Raw genomic sequence first — 21,848 nt, forward strand, 5'->3', positions numbered from 1 at the left:
TAGGACCTTGGCAGTTACTTCTCTTGACCATTTCAATTACGCACAATAACTATTACAAAAGTTGGTCATCTAAGAGAAAATGCCCACCGATCTATCCGAGGTCATGCTATCTCGGCTAGAGCATAACATTCCTTCCCTCTTCAAGCATCAGCGTCCTCGATGATGAAATCTGGGAACGCTCTCCGTAACTGGTATACGGATTCCCAAGTAGCTTTCGATAGAGGCTGACCATGCCATGCAACCAACACCGTGGGTATCTTCCGATTTCGTATCTGCATTGTTCCTCGGTCCAGGATTCTTGTTGGTTTGCGCCTTGCAATATCCTCTATCTCCTGAAACAAAACCACACCTTCGATTAGTGAGTCACCTGTATGCAAAAATTTCTTTAAGCACGAAACATGAAAAACCGGGTGCACCTTACACCCCTGCGGCAATTCTAATTTATAGGCTACACTGCCTATTCTCTTTAGAATTAACCACGGCCCATAGTATTGAGGTGATAACTTAGCACACTCTCCTGAAGTCAACGACTTCGAGTGCGAAGGAATTCTGAGAAAAACTTTTTCTCCTTCTTCAAATACTCTTATAGACCGATTTTCATCCGCATACACTTTGGTTCTATCCATAGCCTGGTGGATATTAGCTCTCGCAAGTGCTAGCATCTCCCGCATCTGAACTACAAAGTTCGCGGCACTAGGCACTTTCTGAGGTACTCCAACTATAGTTGGATTGGCTGGTCTATAACCATAGTTCAGCTCAAACGGACTGAACCCAGTAGATGAATGTTTCCTATCATTGTAGGCAAACTCCAACAATGGCAACCACTTGTCCCATGTATGTTGCCTGAATGACACATATGCCCTCAGCATATCCTCTAAAGTCTGGTTGACTCTCTCCGTCTGACCATCCGTCTCAGGATGATCCCTACTACTCATTCCTAACTCAGTCCTCAGTGTCTCAAATACCGCTGTCCAAAAATGACCAGTAAATCTGACATCTCTGTCTGATACTATGGATCTAGGTAATCCATGTAGACGAAATATATGTCTAATAAACAAATCCGCCACTTGCGGGGCACTAACAGACTCTCTAGTCGGAATGAAGTGAGCCATCTTGGTTAGACGATCAACCACCACAAGGATAGAATTATACCCTCCTTGTGTTGCAGGTAGCCCTACAATAAAATCCATGGAAATGCTCTCCCACTTACTTAGTGGTATCTCCAAGGGCTGTAAAAGTCCGGGTGGCTTCACCCGCTCGGCCTTACTTACCTGACACGAGAAACACCGTGTCACATATTCATGAATATGCTTTTTCATCTTTGGCCAAAAGAAATCTCGCTTCACGAGATCATATGTCTTCTCGACTCCTGGATGTCCCGCACACAGGCTATCATGGCACTGTCGAATGACTCTCTGCCAGAGATCATTCTGACCAGGTACTACAACCTTGCCATTTCTAACTAGCATACCATCCCTTATGGTATATCTTGCATAAGTTTGGCCTTTTCTGGATGCCAGGTCATCCTTTTCACTTTCCCCGGGTTTTAACACATGAGCTTTAGGCCATAAGCTCTGGACAAACTCGTCCATCTTTTGAGTTTCTCTGATCTCGGTCATTAGAGCACTCCCTAATACCGTGAAACTCAGGTTGTGCATAATGCGAGACAACGCATCAGCTACCTTATTGTCTTTTCCTCTTCGGTACCGAATCGTCAAATTAAACTCCTGCATGAGCTCTGTCCACCTAGCTTGGCGGCCCCTCAAGTCAGGTTGTTTACAAAAATGTTTCAGAGTATTATCCACATCCACATAAAACTCTGAACCATACAGATAATGCCTCCATGTTTTCAAAGCATGGATAACAGCATACAACTCCAATTCATGAGTTGGCCAATTCCTTTGAGAGGGAGAAAGCTTCTTGCTTTCAAAGGCTACTGGCCTTCCCTCTTGAAGGAGGACTGCTCCTACCGCAATACCACTTGCATCGGTTTCTAGGAACAACGGTTTCTGGGGATCAACTATTTTTAACACCGGTCCTGAGACCACAGCTTGTTTTATGGTGTTAAAACTTTCCTGTTGATTCTGTCCCCAAATAAAAGGTACTTTATCTGAGGTCAGATCAGTCAATGGCGATACTATTCCAGAATATCCTTTGATATGCCTTCTATAAAACTGGACAAATCCCAAGAATGATCGCAACGCGGTCAGACTCTGAGGGATTGGCCAAGTTAGTATCGCAGCCACTTTCTTCGGATCCATTTCTACCCCCTGTGGAGTAATTATGAACCCTAAGTACTCAAGCCTAACCATACCCAGTATAGTTTTCTTTTTATTCACATAAAGACTGGCTTTCCTCAATGTACTGAACACTATCCTTAAGTGTTCACGATGTTCAGTGACACTTTTACTGAATATCAGGATGTCGTCAATAAAATGTACTACGAACTTTCCGATATACGGACGTAGTAAATCGTTCATAAGCATGACGAAGGTCGCTGGAGCATTGGTAAGTTCGAAGGGCATTACCAAAAACTCATAATGACCAAACCTGCTCTTGAAAGCGGTTTTATGCACATCCTCGGCTCTAATCCGGATTTGATGATAGCCGCACTTAAGATCTATCTTGCTGAAAATCACGGCTCCGTGTAATGCATCTAGCAAATCATCAATCCGAGCCATCAGATACCTGTGCTTAACAGTGATATTATTCAATGCTCTGTAATCTATACAGAGGCGAAACGTATCATCCTTTTTCTTCTTTAATATCACTGGCGAAGCAAAAGGTGAGAAACTTGGTTGAATCTGCCCCAACTTGAGGTATTCTTCCAGTTGTCTACGCACCTCCGCCTCTTCAACAAAACTCATTCTATAGGGAGGTCTATTTACAGGTTCTGCCCCCGGGATCAGTTCAATCTTATGCTGAACTTTCCGCTCTGGAGGTAACCCATAAGGTAGTTCATCCCTAAAACATTCAGAGAACTCCTTTGTTATAAGATTAGCCAGCTTGGCCATCTCACCACTTTGCATAACATCAGTGCTAGCCGAAGACTCATCCACCGGCTCTACCGATGCTGTGCAAAGGAATAAAAACTCAACTTGAGCTTTTCTTATTTCCATCACGGAAACCAACGGTCCCTGAGGTATATCTTTTTCATCTCGTAAGACATAAAGCACATCATTCATCTTGAATTGATATACGTGCTTTTTCCAATCAATGGCTGGATTCTTCCTAGAATGCCACGCCATTCCCAGGGCTATATCTGCATGAGCAAGCTTGGTCATTTCAAAATCAAGCTTCTCAGCATAGTCCTGAATCCGAAGCTCCAACTGGGTAACCCTTTGGTCCCATACTTCAGTTGAACTTCCATCGGCCATCCTGACTGTATATGCATAGTCAGATGGACTTGTCTTTAGTTTCAACCTCCTCACGAGCTTGGAGTTAATCACATTGTGAGTTGACGCCGAGTCAAACAACACAATGACATCATGACTGGCCACTTGCCCTTTCATTTTAATTAACTCCGTATCATTGAAGGCCGTATACCCCGTTGCTGCGGGCTTAAATAGGATGTTATCAGGTGCACTCGTCACTAACTTAGCAACAGATACACATAACAAACAAGGTACTAACCTCTGAGAAGGTCCCGCTAGTTGCATCTGCATATGTTCCGCACTGGGACTCTCCTGCATTTCTACGTCGCATTCAGATATTATCATATTAGCCGTGCGACGGTCTTTATTCAGTGGACAATCCTTCCACTGATGTCGCTGAAGGCAGCCGAAGCACAATCCTTCTTTTCTAGCTTTCTCTTTTTGTTCAGGGGTCAACGAGGACTTTGACCAAGCCCGGGCTGCCATTGGAGTTATTTTCCTTTTCACCCCAACGGTGGTAGTTGTTTTTACTGGTCCCTCAACCGGCTTCACCTGCTTGGTTTGGCCACTTGGCTGCGAGACACTTGTCTTTGAAACCCATTTCCTCTGAAATCCCCCTTTTCTCGGGTGCTCATACTGAGTCCCTGCGTGCACAAATCCACCAAATCTGCCTCTGGCATCCTCATAGTTCAGGGCTACTGCAATAGATTCATCTAATGTAGTCACATATTTAGCCCAAACTTCCATTTTGATCTTGTCGTTCAGTCCATAGATATAGTCCTTTAACTGAACCGACATAGGGAGAGGGTCTGTTATTTTCATGACACATTCTCTGAATTTGTCAGTGTACTCTGCCACTGACAAGCTCCTCTGACGAAGATTTCTATAAGCATCCCAAGCTCGGGATTCTTCATCAGGTGGGAGAAAGTGTTTCTTGAATTCAGCTTTAAACCCTTCCCAGGTGGTTGGAGCAACTTGATCCTTCTGTTGCTTTATCCACCATCTGTCCGCTGCCTCAATAAACATGTATGTGGCCTCGCGGATTTTCTTTAGATCGGATCTAATCTCACAAATGGCGAAGGCTTCTTCCCACTTGTGTAACCAACCCTCGATCACATCAGAGCTGCACTCGGTCATCCGACCAGCGTACTTCTCTGGTCTATAATTAGCGATATTGGGCACTTTGACCCTTGCGCGCTCTAAGGAATGTATACTGGGCTCTGGCTCTATTGGAGCTTTGCCCTTATCAATCCTAGACGGTCTAGCCGACAAGGCTTGCACCATCTCCCTGATCTCATTTTGACCAGCATTCACTTGAAGCTGCTGGTTCATAATCTGCTGTAAAGCATCCTCTAATATCGAAATCCTACCAATCAAAGTAGGTGCTGCCTGATGTGACATTTGTTGTGTAGACTGTACTCTAGACTCGCTAGGATTCACCCTAGAATTCTGCCCTTCTGCCTCCATTTTGTTGAAAAGGGAAATAAATTTTATTTTTTTTTCTCTTCTTGCGCGGAAACTCCAAAAGTACAGCACTTCAAAATCCCTTTCTGTACAGGAACAACTACTGCAAACTGAAAACTTGAAATATATATAATAAAGGGAAAGAGATGCCCCCTGGATATCCTCGAAGCTCGCAAAATGACTCTGCCCTATTATATATACGGTTTGCAATCTTCACAGACTGAACCCCTTCAGAATTCCCAGTCCAAGTGCTGGCGACAGTCCCTTTGAAGCATTTTCATTTCCAAGTGTCTTTTCTGTGGATATATCTTTCTTTGCAGATTGCTGCCGCTTCTGCTTTGGCATGGAAGTTCTTGTTGGAGTTTCTTCAGTCTTCCGTGCTGAACCTATACCTTTACCACTTTGACCAAGAGCGATAAGGCTTTGCCAATATTCTGCACTCTTAACCCCAACATGAATCCGCTTCTTTGGTTGACCCAACGACCCCTTTCCAAAATGTGTCGACGTCCGCTTAAAACCGACGAAGTCAATAGCTTCGTTTACCCGTCTACACCTTAATCAATCGTAATAGACTTCACCACCTCCGTCCGTCTACGTAGCCCCTTCATGCACAACCTTCATAGGCCACGGTGACCTTTGATTTCGATGCTCAGGTATGCGCGTCGCTCGCTCTTCCACGACCCATCTCTGCCTACTAATAACCAGCCATATTCCAAAGCGGAACAAACAGGTTCGTTATGTGATACCACAGGTTCGTTACGTGACGGCGGTCTTCACCAAACTTTCGCTCGAGGCGATCCAACCCTGTCGTCGTCTAGCAAGCTTAGGCGTCAAAAACGAAGCTGTAGAGCTCGATGAAGGAAGTGACGCTTAAGTGACTGCATATGCGACGGTGTGGTTGGAGGAGACAAAGTTCTTCGTCATTGCTACCGCCATAGCTCGGCTCTCAAGATTTCGTCTTAAATTACAAACTCCCCCTTCATCCTCTAGCCTTGCTCTGATACCAAAATGTAACACCCTTCTATCTCTTCTCCTACGTTAGTACAGTCACGGGCGATGGCATTCCATTTTTCCACCCAGCCAAACTCTCATAGATAGCTGTCGTCAGATCACGTACATTTTTTTTCGTTATTTTCCTCCATGCTTATCCATGAGACCCTCAATTCCCTAGATAGTTCTCCTTGCCAAATGTCAGCAATTTGGCCTCTCCACTTGGTGCACCTTTTCACCCCTCTCTTGGGGCTCATTACAAACCACTTGCCCCTTGGCATTATTGCACATTTAGGTGCACCTAGGCCTTAGCACTCATAACTATCTAGTCAATGCCATTCCGCCCTCACCTAGGACCTTGGCAGTTACTTCTCTTGACCATTTCAATTACGCACAATAACTATTACAAAAGTTGGTCATCTAAGAGAAAATGCCCACCGATCTATCCGAGGTCATGCTATCTCGGCTAGAGCATAACAGTAAAGGTCTTATGTACATGATCTCAACTGGAGCTTTACCTGTACAAGAATGAATAGGATTGTTGTAGGCAAATTCTACCATCAGAAGGTAGCGCTCCCATAACTGTGGATGGTCATGAACATGGCAACATGGGTTTCTTCTAGCTCGATCTGATGATAATCTTGTTTTAGCCCACATGGGTGTTTTCTTCTCGTGTCGTGCGTGATATCTTTCAGCCTTGAGCTTTGCTCTTGGGGTTTCTTTCATACTTAATAAAAACCCTCTCATTGAAAAAAATGAAGGGAGAACAAGCTCTACAGCCAAAGATCTATAGAACAGGGAAAGAGGAAGGCTCGGCGAAAGGAGACCTAAGCTCTGATACCATGACAAAGCAGGAGGGAGGAGAGGAGAGGGTGGAGATGGAGAATAGAGGACACAGCTGTAGCATACACACATGCGATTAACTGTACAGTAATAGTTGACAGGAATGAGTATATACACCTTTTTGCAACCTTTTAGGTTTAAGGCTGGACCCTATTTGCATTTTAACCACCCTTGAGTGTTAGTGCATATTTAACAATATTGCACATATGATATTGAGATTGTCCTTGACAAGGGAGTGTTGAACAATTTAACTAGTAATTGCCATGAAAAATCTGGTGGACTGTTTCTGGTCAAATTTGAATGAGAATTTGGTGACGTGCGTAGAGATGAACCCTCTATTATATATATGCTGGGCACTTCGCTGTGGCGCATAGGACTTCATCATTCTAAAGAGCAGAAATAGAACTATTGTGGGCTGTTTTTAGATGCTGCGCTGTCCAATGTGTCGGACTCTTTCTCTGTACAGTGCCATAGGCAAGTTTTCCTAATTTGGTTCTTGTGGAACAGGTGATAAGTACGTTTCAGTTGACAATAGCAGAAGAGGATTTACTATCAAGGTGCACAAAGTGCAATGGAGACTTTCTCCCAAAACCTCTGACTCCTGAGGAGGCTGTTGCTGCGGCACCACAAAGCCAGGGGATCCCTGAATATGCTGTGAGAGAACGATTGCTGTTCTGGCAATGCTCAGAATGCCATCACATGTACTGGCAGGTATGATGTGATTGTGCATATTGTATGTGACTGCATGTGAGCTTTGGTCTGGCTGTCTTCAAGAGTGTTTTTTACATATAAAACAGACTCATTTGCAGAGATTTATATGCAGGGAAACCAGTTTCATCGTGCCTTGGAAAAATTTCAGGCTCTGGCCAGGAAAATACAGGTCCAAGTGACCCAGTAGTGGATGCCCTTTGGTTCTTTTATATGGAAACCAGACTCCTCAGGAAATGGGGAGATTCCTGTACCATAGTGAAATGTCTTATTCCTAGAGGATGATTCCTTGTATAATATCTTGCAAATGGGGAGATTTCTATATTGTAATGAAATGTCTTATTCTTAAGCAAGTCTATTATCTCCGTCCGATCATCCATCAGTCTCCTGTAGACTACTTTCGCAGAGATTTTCTTAATCTGCACATTACCGGTGACGAACCAGTGCATTGGCCTTCTATATTCTACAGAAATGCAATTAGTTGGCCAGCAGTATGATACCTTTAGCAATACCTCTCTTAGAAAGCCAATCATTTAGATTCCTCCATATACCCACTTTCGGACTGCAACCTTCTTCAATGAACCAATGGGTGATTATTATCCATGGGGCCAATCCTACTAGTAGACAGGGTAGCCACTTGCTGATTAGTGTATTCTTGAGGGCAATGTCCGGGATGCCCAAGCCACTGGCCTGCTTGGGAGCTTTGAGGATTCCCTAGGGGACATAATGCATACGTTTCTTGCCATTTTCCTCTGCCTAGAGAAATGCACGAAATAATTTCTCAATCTCCTGCCACTGTGAGGGCTTGAAATGCCATACTGATGCAATATAAGTAGTTGTGGCCGTCACAATGTGGTGAATGATAAGGCACCTTGCATTCCATCCGAGGGGGAGATTGCACCAACTTCTGAGCTTGCTGCATATTTTTTTCTTAAACCAATCAAATCAATTTATGGCTTTGACTCTCAGTCCTAGAGGTGCCCCCAGGTATCTAAATATTTGCCCTTGTGGAATCCATTGTAGTGGCATATCCTTAAGCCAATCTGGTAATGGCTCCTCAGTGGTTCTTAAAGCATACGATTTTTGCTAGCTGCTGCAAATAGGACCCGAGGCTTGATAAAAGCACGAGATAATATGTTGCAACATCGTTATGGGGCGCCAGTCCCCGACCTAGATTTTGTTTTGTCTCTTCGGGAACAATTTCATGAGGCCCGTATTGACATCAATTGAAAGAGCCCCTTTCTTACTTGATGCATTGGCCATATCAACAAGATCTTTACCCAGCAAGTCCCAAAAGCATATAAAGAATTCTAAGGTCAAACCATTCGATCCTATTGCTTTATGTTTTTTCATTCTTCATTTATCCTGGGCTCCATGCCCTCAATTGATTCCCTCTTGTAGCTTCAACCAGTCAGAAAGACTTGCATTGGAAAGCATACATTGCAACCTTTCGTGAATGATGTGGTTCATCTTTTCTGCAACTAGATTTTGCTTTGGAGTACGAGGGGACTAGAGCTCCCTCTTGATTCCACGTGGATCATAGAAATGTTGAAAGTGATGAGAGAGATACTCTCCACCATTGTCAGTCTTCGTAGGAATTTAAGCGTTCTACCTGAGTGATTTTCAACCAAAGCCAACCATTTTTGAAATACCTCAAACACATCCCTCTTCCAAGCCATAGCATAAGCCCACACTTTCCTAGTTGCATCATCAATGAATGCAACATAGTATTCAATGTAGGCATGGGACAACATATGTCTGAATGCACCAAATGAAGCTTTTCAAGATCTTTCTTTCCCTTATTTGATGGGCTGATTTAGTCTGCTTCCTATAGAAACAATGCTCACAAAATTCTAAGTTAGAAAAGCTCAACTACGGTACATAACCCAAATGGCATAAGAGTTTCATTCCATTTTGGCCCATATGGTCCAACTGGCAATGCGACAAAGAAGTACTTGGTTGCTCGATTATTGTAACAACATTATCAGACACCCCTGATACATGTAAGGGATACAGAGTCCCACACTTGGCACCCCTAGCCAAAAGCATAGAGCCCTTCTAAATTTTCTAACTCTAAAAGCCAAAGGTGGTATGAAAACCAACATCATTTAGCTGACCCGCTGAAATGAGACTCTTGGTCAGCTTAGGCACATGTCTCACATTTTTCAAAACAAATGCAGACCCATTTGCAAAAGAAAACTTTATGTCACTTGCTCCCACTATGTCACATGCATAGTTATTTCCAAGATGCACACAATCTATCTTTCCACGGCCATAAGTGGAGAACCATTCACTATGGAGAGTAACATGGAATGAAGCACCAAAATCTAAAATCCAATCCTGGGAATATGCATCATCTGAAGTAGTAAGCAACTCTGCAGGTAGACTAGACATGAAGAGAATGTCATTGTCACTATTATTAGTTGACTACATTGATCTCCTCGATCTTCACTTTTCCTTTGTCCTCCCTTGGACTCTCTTCCTTCTTATTTGCACCCCAATTTGCATTATTTTTCTTATCCTTGTTCTCTCTTTTTAACTTGTAGCAATCCTTTTTCATGTGGCCCTTCTTGCCACAATGGTAACACTCAATGTTCCATGCCGTGGATTTGCTATGAGACTTGCCTCTTTCTTGGGACTTCCCTCTGAATTGTGATCTACCCCTTTGCACATTTAAGGCTACATCCTGCTTGTCGCCATCCATAGACTTTTGTGTAATATCCTCAACCAACAAGCTACCCACAACATCATCAAACTTCAGTATTCCACTAGGTGCAGAGTTACTGGACAGCTATACGGAAGGTATCCCATGAGGATGGCAATGAACACAAGAAATACTTATTTCATTAATTTTGGACTCATATGTCTACATTTGGACGGACTTAAAATCCTTTCCAAATGAAAAGTTTACTTTATGAAAATGTCATTCGAGAATCAAAAGTTTACTTTCTGGCATTGCCATTTTCACATAATACATTTCAGAACATCTCTCTACAATGTTGCACTAATAATGCAAAAACTACTATTAAATCCTAATTTTGTATTTCTTGTTTTTAAGAATCATATTCTTAAATTAAAAATTCCCTTGAGTTATTAGTTTAAATCCATGAAAAACCACACTCTTGAATATTCACAAAATTTTAAAAAGGTATACACAAGAGACCTTCAAGACTCTTTTTACTTTCAATGCAGAAAACTATAACACTCTTGAATATTCAAGAAATTAAAAGGTTTATATAGACATGAGACATGATGGAGGTCTCTTTTGTACTCTAAAAAATAGCAATAGCTGTGCTTGCAATTTTACATTATCATAAGTTTACAAGAAATATTGCTCTGGATGTGAGTCTTTGTATAAAGGATCTGCCATGGCCTTTTCAATAATTTATTTCTACCTTTATAGTGAGTTAAGTATAAATGGGTGATCCAAACATGAAAGGATTTGCCGTGGCCTTTTCAATAATTTAATTCTACCTTTACAGTGACTTAAGTAGAAATGGGCGATCCAAACATTTGCTTGTTCGAATGTTGTTTCTGTTGTCACTTGTCACTTGGGTGCCATCTTCATCCACTCTCATCTGACCACCACCACCACCTTCAGTCTTTCTCGATATTTGAATGGTGTTATCATGGGCATTCTTCATTTGTACTATCTCCTTCTACTTCCTCCTTGGCGAGCATCTTTATAAGCTTTGTAATGTGCGAAATAATTGGTTGCGGTAATTTTATTTTTTCTTCTATATCATACCCCATGTGCTTCTTTGTCTTCTTCATCCTTGATTTCCAAGATACTATGACTGTCTCTATGGAAAGCTTTGAAATTGCATCATGGTTTGGGACCCATTCCTTTTTTAGACAACTACTATACAATGTATTGTTATCCTAGTTCTCCTTCCTACCCCATTGGCTCATATCATACCACTGTAAATGTTGTAGCTCTCCCCTGGTCATCCATGCTCATGTCCACTACTTTTGCAACCCAAAACTTCACGTTCTCATGTTCATCATTCGATGGTTGAACTGCAATAAAATAAAGGACATCTATGTCTATTTGTGGTTTCTAAGAGAGCTTCTAAAATTAGGAAATCTCTGGAGCATTTCCTCTTTGTATGTAATAAAAGCTTTTAAGCCTTCTATTTCACCTTTGAATTTCTCACTGAATTCTTTTATAGGAGCCCATGTTGGATGCATTTCTTTGCTCGGAATTTAAGTTGAGAGAGAGTAAGGTTCTTCAGGTTCCCATTGTGTCTCAAGAGAATAGTGTTGCCATTGCATCACTGGTTTTTCATCCTTTAAGAAAAGCAAAAATAGTGTGGAGTGCCATGACCTATCAGGGCATCACCATCTTTTTGTATGAAAGGTAGAATAAAGCTCTTCCAATCATACATCCTTTCAACTAGCATACTGTTCCTTCCTTGCAGCAGCCACCAACTTGCCTCCCACATTTTCTTATCAAGTCATTCATCGTCTCCATGTCCTTGTGTTTTAGTTCTCTTGAAACCGTGCTAAATACCTGAGCAATATCCTCATGTGTGTGCCCAACCAACAAAAACCCAACTTCAATCTCATTGAAGATTCTATGAGCAATTATCATTGAGCAAAATGCAAAGGAGAGTACATTCTTATTCTCTCATCCGCAATTGTCTGCATGTACTCTCAAAGTTGCTGGTAGGCGATCTTTTTTTCCATGTACATTGTGAATTGGATGTTACAACTTGATTGCTGTCATGTAGATGCAAGGAATCAATCCATATATCTACAAAAAACTTAAATCAATGCACTAACACTCCACATATATGTGTCTTTAAAAAGTATTTTCCTTGTAGCTTAGGTGGAGTGTTAACGAATCGAGGTAATGTTGTATTTTGATCCATACCATCTACAATTATGCACATGTACTCATTTGCTCTAATAGCTTACTCCTTCCAAAATGCATATTTTATTCTACAATGTCGAACAAGTCGAAGATGAAATTCTCTCTTTTTTTTGTATGCTCCTTTTTGTACTGGAGATGTTGCACTCTCAAGTGCTCGCTTTAGATCATCACAGTCATTGCACTTTGACATTTTTTGCCTCTTTGGAATTTTAACATGTCCAAAGCTTTTTTCCAAAGAGTATACAAAGTATGAAAAGATGCCGACGCATGCCCTCTTTGCCTTTGTGTTTCTCCAATAGAGTTAAATACTTCTTTTTTTTGTCAAACCTATTGGAAGATGCAATTCTGATAGATGGGGTTGCGGTAAAGCATTTTCATGAATGTAGTCTTTCAAAATTGCTGTTGTCACAACCATTGAGGCTTTTGTTTTGGGCCTTCCTGTGTTTCCATGAATGTTAAATTTTACTTCATACTTTGCTTTATTAGCCAAATTCCAATATGTGCCATGTGATAATCCTATAATAATGTGATATGCACTATTGCAAATACTTTTTCCATTTATAAGAGGCCTTATCTGTTGTCCTGAACTTTGCCTTCTCTTATCATTTACAAGAAAGCAAGACAATCTCGTGAGTTTTGAGTCTTAGTTTTAAGCTGCTTGAGTCTACTTTTCTAAAATTTGCAAATGTTATGTAGCATTTTCATGCATCATATCAGGTTGTATCGTCATGTGTTATCATCAGGTTGTATCATCATGTGTTAGATAATGTTGCATCATCATGCATTGAGTAAGCATGCAATGCTCAACTTTGGTGGCGTCCATTGCTATTGTAAACAACAATAAACATAACACAATAAAAATGGTAGCAAATGCAATAAACATAACAAGAATAAACATAACACAATAAAAATGCTAGCAAATGCAAATATAGTTTTCAAACAAAAAGTTCCAAATGCATAAACACGTGTCAGTACAATCTCTCTAAACTACAATTGGCACCTCACACAAGTATAAAGGCAAGTTGTGGCATCTTCCCAACCAAAACATTGGGCCACAAAAACTTCATAGAAATCTCATTACCTCACGTATGTCCTTTGCATTCCTTGGCCTACAATTGTGGTTGACCCTTATCCCAACATGCTATGTATTGGAGTAGTCAACCAGTTTTGCAACAACAATGAATACTCTCTTGCGCATCCTGTTTCTCTTATGACTCAATTGTGGTCCACCTTACCCCACCTTGCTATAACAATGTAACATCTATTTCAGGTACAGAAAATTGGTACTCGTTTTAAGATTCCCTAAAAAATTCATTAAAATTATAACTTAAAAGAAAAAGCTATATTTTGCATAGTCAAAAACTAAAAACTTATAGAATTCATACATTTTTCAAACATCATGCCTATAAATTAAAAAGGGCTTCTGCTATATCGCAAAGTATCTATTGATTTTCTATATTCTCAAAGCTTAAAGATTTTTCCTTCCCGTGCCCTTTGTATTTTTATCAAAAAATAACTTTTATTATCTTAACTTGTTGCACCTAATAGCATGTTCTACTCATTATTGTCCAAACGAGACTTTTTACCCACTTTTTAAATCACATAAAGAAAGAATGGATAAATTTTATTCGAGTGAGCCAAAACCTTTATTGCTTTATGCGCAACCAAGCTATATGCTTGGTTAATGATATCATTGACCGAGTGAGCCAAAACATTTGAAAGCTCTAAATTATTTGGAAAAAATTTTAAACTTTTTGTAGATACATATTTTGGTACTTTTGACATCAAAAATGAGCTTGGAAGGCCCCAAAACCCTAAAAATGACTATAAACATGGGTACCTTTTGATGATTTTTTGAAAAATCCCAAAGGGAAAAGCATGTGCCCACGTGCTAGGTCGATGATATCATCGACCAAGAGCCAAGTGTGTGCTTTCCCATATGGGATTTTCAAAAAATCATCGGAAGGTATCACATGTTTGCAATCATTTTCAGGATTTAGGGGCCTTCCGAGATCATTTATAATGTCAAAAGTACCAAAATATGAATCTACAAAAAAATTACTTTTTGATTGGTAGATGATATCATTGACTGAGCAATTTGGTTAGACATTTTGGTATATGCATTTCAATTGAGACAAGCAAGGCAATTGCCAAAGGCGACACAATACATAACATTATCCCAAAAGATTCCAAAGACATTGATTGGATGCAGTGCACAAGTTAAGACCAAGACATGCCATGCAAGAAAGAGAGTGGCATCTCAACTTGGCTAGGTTGACTTTAAAGAATGTTCTAGTGGATAGTTTGGAGGAGGAAGGCTATTACAACTTTTACCCCACAAAGCTTTAGCTCTAGTGCATTTGAAAGTATAGGATCCGAGGATGAGTACTATTCTTTGTAGAATCAATGGCATGCATATTTGTGAAGCAATGTAATTTCTAGCATGTTAGACTTTTGAAATATGTCATGCCATGGCCTTTTTATTTGCATTGGATGCATAGGTCCATAATGTAATGGTTTTAAAACATTATTGTATTTTATGTGGATTTTGTATTCTAAGTAAAGGTTTTCATGCCTATTTTTTAAAATACCGTTGTTGAAATTTTTTCAAAAAAAGATGGTTTATATGTCTTTTGTCAAAAGACATTGTGCAAAATGGCCATCTTTTTAAAAAATATGTAAAATTCACATGAAAAGAAGGGAATCTTTGAAAGATTCCCCTAGAGTTCTCATTTTGAGGTTACAGTTCTCGAATTAGATGTTACAATGTTCTATGTGCAGGAGCTATGGAGTACAATCTTGTTGAATGAAGAGCGATTAAGGCTAATAAAAGAATAGGCAATCAAAAGTACTACCAGTAGTAAATTCCATAAACCCATTGATACAAATCCTAATATCAACTAATGTTGGTGGCAATATCAAAAAGCCCACTGATATTGTGGCTTGTACCATCTCGGTATAAAGGGTATTACCATTGGTGTTAAGGATATTACTACTGTATATTTATCTAGCTCACCAGTGATTTTTCAATGTAATTTCCATGCAATTTTGGACTACATGATGATCGTTAATGATGCATTAACACAAAAACATGAACAAAATCTCTACTTTAGACTGAAATAGGGTAAGTGAGAAAGCTTACTCTCTAATAACAAGGTAAGCAATAGAGCATATGCTCTAATAATAGTGCTTAGAGCTTACCTTCTAGAAAACTTTGCTACCTTTGGCCCATGATGGCAAAGCCTTGTCAATTGTCAAGCTCTTAAACAATCTATAGATTGTTGATAGAGAAAAGGGCATTGGTAGAAGGGAAAAATGGAAGGGATGGAGAGGATGGCTTGAGTGTGTAGGAGATTGGGGGAATTCAAACTTACGTTTTCTTTAAAGAACCTCTAAAAACAAAAATGTCAAAAATAACACTAGTAAGTTTCCAAAATGCTCTAGAGCATCTATATAGCTTCGAAAACCATTTTTAGAAGCTCTTTTGAAATTACCTCTCCAATCGAAAGAATTGAACCGCCGGCATGCTTATATTGAAGATGCAATATTTGTAGCATTGGTAATAGAGATGATGCCATCAATAATAGAATACTTACCAATGGTAAAATGGCCACTATTAGTGGTAAAATAATATCTACTACTATAAATATTGATATTACCATCTGGAAAATTTATGCGAAATTTACATCTCAATAGTATTTCTTTTACTGGCAGTAGTGCTTAGTTTTTTGGTGGGTTTTGGCAAGTTATCAATGGTATTTTGAGCACTAACCAATAGTGGTAAATGCCACTTTATCAATGGTAAATAGCCAATCCCTTGTTTCTTGGTTTTGTTTGTCAATGCGTACATGATTTCATGAAAAGGATGTTCATGAACATAAATCACACAAAAAGTGCACGTGATTACATGTATATGTAATCCTTTGTTTGATGTGCTGCTAGGACTATGGCTTGCATATTATTCCCACATGTACAATCTTGTGCCATTTAAAAGGGAGTTAGACTATATGAATAGTTTGGTATTTTGAGTCTTGTCTCTTTTGCAAGAGCAGCTCTACAAATCACATAGCTTAAAGGTCGTTTTTTGGAGATGCACTATTGCAAGTCAAATCTTGTTGCCTATGGTCTATTGTGCTTATGCATAGATAGTATGAGCATTTTCAACTCTATGATGCTCCCACACTATTGGTTAAATCTTTAATTACACAATTTACCCAAAATAAAAACATGGAGCAACAAAGGGTGCCCCAAAGTTTGTGACTACAATAAGTCCTATTAGACGTAGCCTCTATCTATTCTAATAAAAAATATTTCATAGCCATGTTCTATTAGCACAAAGTCTTTATCCAATCCTTGCTTCAGCACACACATATGATTAGCAATAGGGCAATGATGGCACTTTTGAGAATTCAATGTATTTGAGGTATTCCAGATTGATTTCTTGAGTGATTCTAGACTTAATTCTTAATCAAAACAAATGGTTTTTTGGTGCAGTAGCTATAATCCACATTTGGGCTACATAAGATTTTAGACTTAATTCTTGATCAAAACCAATGGTTTTGGGGTGCAGTATTTGGGCTAGCTCCACTCGGCCTCTAACCTTAGTTATTCACTTGGAGTGTTACAGGAGGAAGTTGAATGGATCTTGATTTTTGTTAATTATAATAGTTCATGTCCTTGACTTCATAGTCCTTGAAGAGAGGTCTATCGGTTTCATGCATTGGGTCTTAGGGTGCGTTGACTTAAATTTGATCTTCTCTGTTTTCAAAAATCTTTTATTTTATAATGGCACTCACCAATAAACATTTAGCAATGTAGTTGGAGGTATTATACATGCAATACTTTGACATAATGGATGGTGAGGTAGACATGGCCTTCCTCCTTTGGGCACATCTTGTCCCTTCTACTGAAGGAGCTAACATGGATCTTGAGGACAGGGCAAGATTGATCATGAGATATCAATGGAGGCAATTGAAACTTTGAAGAACATGGTCATAGATAAGGAATGCACACCTAAGGATATGCCTTTAGCAAAGCAGGCTGGCAAGAAAAAGAAATGATAATTTTACAGTACGTAAAATTTAGAATAAAGAATCTTGGAATCCTACTTTTAGTAATCTAATAGAGAGAGACTAATTTTATACAAATGTCTTATATAAATGGCTGCTAAAGTATGTGAGGGTGTGTGCATCTGAATGCGAGATAATGTCATTCGTGAGTACATCATGTGCAGCTCTTTTCATTTTTTAGCAGTTACGTTAATTTGATCAATACTTTCAATGATCATAGTGTTAAATTTGGTCATCTTATATCTATACTATAGCCTAGTTATGGGCTGAGTAAAGGTGTGCATCGTGCCTGCCTGCTGCAATAGTAAGTAGGTTCTTCTTGTAAGATGGTGTTAGGTTGGGTAGTTCTAGGGCATTTAGCCAACAAAAAATAGGTTGGCTATGGACTAAGTAAAGGGCTAGCTAGAGGGCCTATTTAAGGCCTAGTGAAGACTTAGTCAAAGGGTCAATTAGGGCTAGCTTTTGCTGGTTTGCTTGTAGCTAGTCAAGCCAAGCCAACCACCCACCCAAGAGAGGTTGCATTAGTAGTTGGTTAACTTAACTAGATTAGGTCAAGTTAAATAGACAAACCGACCAAAAGTCTTTGTATATTAAGCCCTGGTTGGGTTAACTTAACCAATTTAAGTCAAGTTAGGGAGATTTCAATTTGGGTGCAGCTCTTTTAGTTACATTTGGTCATCTTCTGTTTGTAATTTCAATGAGGCATAGTGTTAACATTGGTTATCTCTTGTCTATACTATAGGGATTGAGGGATTCTTTTATGAGTGTGCCCGCTCAAGATACTAAGTAGGTCCTTTCTCTAAAATATGATACGAGGTGGGGGTAGTGCCAGGCCATTTAGCCAAGGCAAAATAGGATAGTTTTTTTTCAAATGATTTTAGAGATTCTTTCCTTACCTTATAGTTAGAGCTATAACCTTAGAGGAGGATATACAGAAAAAAGCCTTCAAAAAAGAATGGCTAGCAAAATTGATCGACAAATCTAGTGAAGAAAAGGAGCTCAAGTGGGATTCTCATAAAGTAAATGTGCAGTCATAGGACTGGGCATTATAAAGCTCATGCCTAAGAAAAGTAAAAATAATATTAAAGTAATTTCTTTTAAAATTAAAAAAGAAAAGTACTTCTAGACAAGGAAAGTATTTTGATAGCATTTTTTAAAACTAGTTTTGTTAGACCTAAGCTTTTAAGGAGTCTATCCTATTAAGTTTTAGATCTAGTAGCTCAAAGAGAGAGGGAACACTCAAGAAGAGATGCATGAAGAAATGATTCTCATGCATGAAAGACTCAAAGAGGAAAGCTCAAATGTGAGAGAGAAAAGAAGGCCAATTTATCCAACTCCTATGTACAAATGCAAAATATGGATTAGGGTTCTTATCTCCTAATCCACTCACCCACACATCATTGGACCATCCTCATGTGGGGGAAAAGAGGAGCACTCAAGAAGGGATAAGAGACACCGTATATGGTGGAGCAAAAGCTACTCCAGCTTATTCCTCTATCATATATATATGAGTATACATGGGCACTGTACAAGTGGGTGGGCACACTGCCCTTTACCCCAACAACCTCCCACTTAAAGGCAGTGTGCCTTTTAAGGGAGTAAAACAAGATGACCAGACTGTCATCCTATGCACATCGACACTTTACAATGTGCAAAGTGCATAGAGGATAAGCTGCTAGCAAACATCAGGTTTACAGGATAGAAAATGACAAGCTGTAGATGCCTGTCAACCAAGATCTCATGCCAGATCTCACTGGGAGAGTGAACTCTCACAACCATGTGCTCCTGTGCTAAGTCCATAGCACCCGAACTGTCACTGTGCAAAGAAAATGTCTCTGTACCACCTGTGACCATAAGCACATGACCTACAATAGACCTCTGCTGGTCTACCCAACCTACATCACCTGCATGATGCTGCTCTTGGAAGCATAAGGACCTGATGTCACAATCGCTTCCCTACTGCCAAAATCTGCCATAATCATGCTACCAACTCCCACTGCAATGAAAGCAAGAACCGGAAGTGTAGCCCCAATGGCAAACATGTGAGAACCAAGTCTCAACACAATCATGGATGCATGAAGTACTATGGTTGCCATATCAACCATAACTTGCTGCTCAACTGATCTGTGATAGTCAAACCTACTATGTTTCAAGTTTGGAGCCAATACAAGCAATGGAGTACTCAGTAACTTCCCCCTCTCCATACTGAAACAACCAAGTATCTGACAAACATCATCAAGACCATGCAGCTCCCACTGCAAAGCATCCCTGTCCATAAGGAACCATATGGCAAGTAACCTTAGAAGGATAGCAACCTCCTGAGTACTGAGACCATAACCTGTCTCAATGCACATCAGAGAGCATCGTGCATCAACTGCAATGTGTCAAAGCTATCCCTCAGCATAAAATAACATTTGTGTGCTAAACGTCCATCAATAAAGCATCCCACAAGAAAATCTAGGCCTATTAGCACACCTAACAGGGATTGCAATGCATCCAAATGGCCTATAAAGCATCCACGACAATCCAATGCACACCACAAATGAGCGCACATGGCTCAAACTGCAACCAAAGTGATCTGCATAAGGTATGCTCAAAATCACAGCCTCAAGGTGACAGCCACTACTGAAAGTAAAACTTGAGATGCCTCAAAACCACTATAACCTTTGCATACATGGCATCGATGACATGACTTTCGCTTTCTGTGGCTCAAAGGATACTTTAAAAACCACTCTGGATGTGAAGTAAACCCAAGTCAAAGCTTGCAATTGACTTGTAAATGAAACCTTAGAAGCCTAAGGTTTGAATAAAAATGCCACGTGTCAAAAAACCTATCCATAGTTCATTATGGGAAAAACAAAACCATCCATTTCCCATGTACTTGGGTATCCATCACACCCCATGTATTTGTCAAGACATTTATATGCATGTCAAGGTTCATGAGTAATTGGCTTATATCTTTCTTACAATTTATAATAGCAATATGTTGTCATATATCACTAGGCCAATTGCCCATTTATAAATAACTAAAATGGATCTTAGGCAATAGACACAGTTGTACATAGTCACATATAAGGAAATAGACAAGCATGAAGAAGAAAAGGGAGATATCTCATTATATACCCACTTTACAAAAACATAGTTTCAATATCATCGTTGTTATAAAAAGACCAGTCCATGAAGTGGGGATCTGTCCAAGAGCTCTGGTAGGGGACCAAAAATAATAGCTAGCATCCAAGAAGCTATGAACCTCATAGTTTCTTGCATGTAGAGGTTTGGAGGACTTTTTTTACAATGGGATTTGGGTTTTGCCAACCCCTACTCAAGGACCGAGGGAGGGAGCCCATGTCAAAAATCTCCTAGCATGCTAGTCAGAAAGGGGTGGAGATAATCTCCCAGATGTTCCGGAAGAAGGCCGGAGTCAAGCTATCTTCGCTACGACACTTCTGGGTCGGGAGAACCTTGAGGGCTTTCCAGAGCTCCTCATCCATGAAAGGCTTCTCTAGCCTACTGCATAAATCCTACGAGACCACTGTTGGAACGTGATTGCAGTGCTTGCTAAAGGAGGAGAGAAGCTATGATGTGCCATGGAGCAGACAGGGGGCAGATGCCTTGCCCACCATGCTCCCTCTAGAATTCGAATTTGAGTTTGCCGCCCAAGTCTCAGCTTGCGGGGATGTCACTGTGAAGAAGGGATTGCATTCTCTTTTTCTCTCCTTTCTCCTCTCTTTCCTTCTCTTTTCTCCTCTCTTTTTCTCTCTTATCTCCTTTCTTTTTTCTCCTCTCCCCTAAACCCTTAGTTCCTCAACCCTTAACCTCCATGATCTACAAGGGAGACGAGTTCTCCACCATGTACTCTACCCTGAACCTTGGAACCTCTTCTAAACTCTGGAACCTCTCTCTAAACCTTGGAACTCCTTCTAAACCTTGGAACTCCTAACTTTGGAACCTCTTCTAAACCTTGGAACCTCCTCCTAACCCTTAAACTCCTCCTCAACCCTACAACCCCCAATGAAGACGAAAGCCTTCATTACCTCAACCATGAGCCAATTGCCCATTTATAAATAACTAAAATAGATCTTAGGCAATAGACACAGTTGTACATAGTCACATATAAGGAAATAGACAAGCATGAAGAAGAAAAGGGAGATATCTCATTATATACCCACTTTACAAAAACATAGTTTCAATATCATCTTTGTTATAAAAAGACCAGTCCATGAAGTGGGGATCTGTCCAAGAGCTCTAGTAGGGGACCAAAAATAATAGCTAGCATCCAAGAAGCTATGAACCTCATAGTTTCTTGCATGTGGAGGTTTGGAGTAGAGGTTTGGAGGACTTTTTTTACAATGGGATTTGGGTTTTGCCAACCCCTACTCAAGGACCGAGGGAGGGAGCCCGTGTCAAAAATCTCCTGGCATGCTAGTCAGAAAGGGGTGGAGATAATCTCCCAGATGTTCCGGAAGAAGGCCAGAGTCAAGCTATCTTCGCCAGAACACTTCTGGGTCGGGAGAACCTTGAGGG

General features: G+C 40.2%; 1 protein-coding gene across 2 annotated transcripts in view; it reads left to right on the plus strand.

Moving 5' to 3' along the window:
- Positions 1 to 7,721, plus strand: part of LOC147884120 (3'-5' exonuclease domain-containing protein) — a 38,917-nt gene extending 31,196 nt beyond the window's left edge. For both annotated transcript variants that reach the window (XM_087398594.1, XM_087398595.1), the window contains exons 7-8: positions 7,179 to 7,382; positions 7,495 to 7,721. In XM_087398594.1, coding sequence (XP_087254720.1) covers positions 7,179 to 7,382; positions 7,495 to 7,569 — 279 coding nt within the window. In that variant the 3' untranslated portion in view covers positions 7,570 to 7,721. The remainder of the gene's footprint in view (positions 1 to 7,178; positions 7,383 to 7,494) is intronic.
- Positions 7,722 to 21,848: the final 14,127 nt, after the last annotated feature.

This window comes from Dipteris shenzhenensis, chromosome 27, assembly GCF_047967505.1.
Source record: "Dipteris shenzhenensis isolate YYH24624 ecotype China chromosome 27, Dip_SZ_1.0, whole genome shotgun sequence".
Lineage (NCBI taxonomy): Eukaryota > Viridiplantae > Streptophyta > Polypodiopsida > Gleicheniales > Dipteridaceae > Dipteris > Dipteris shenzhenensis.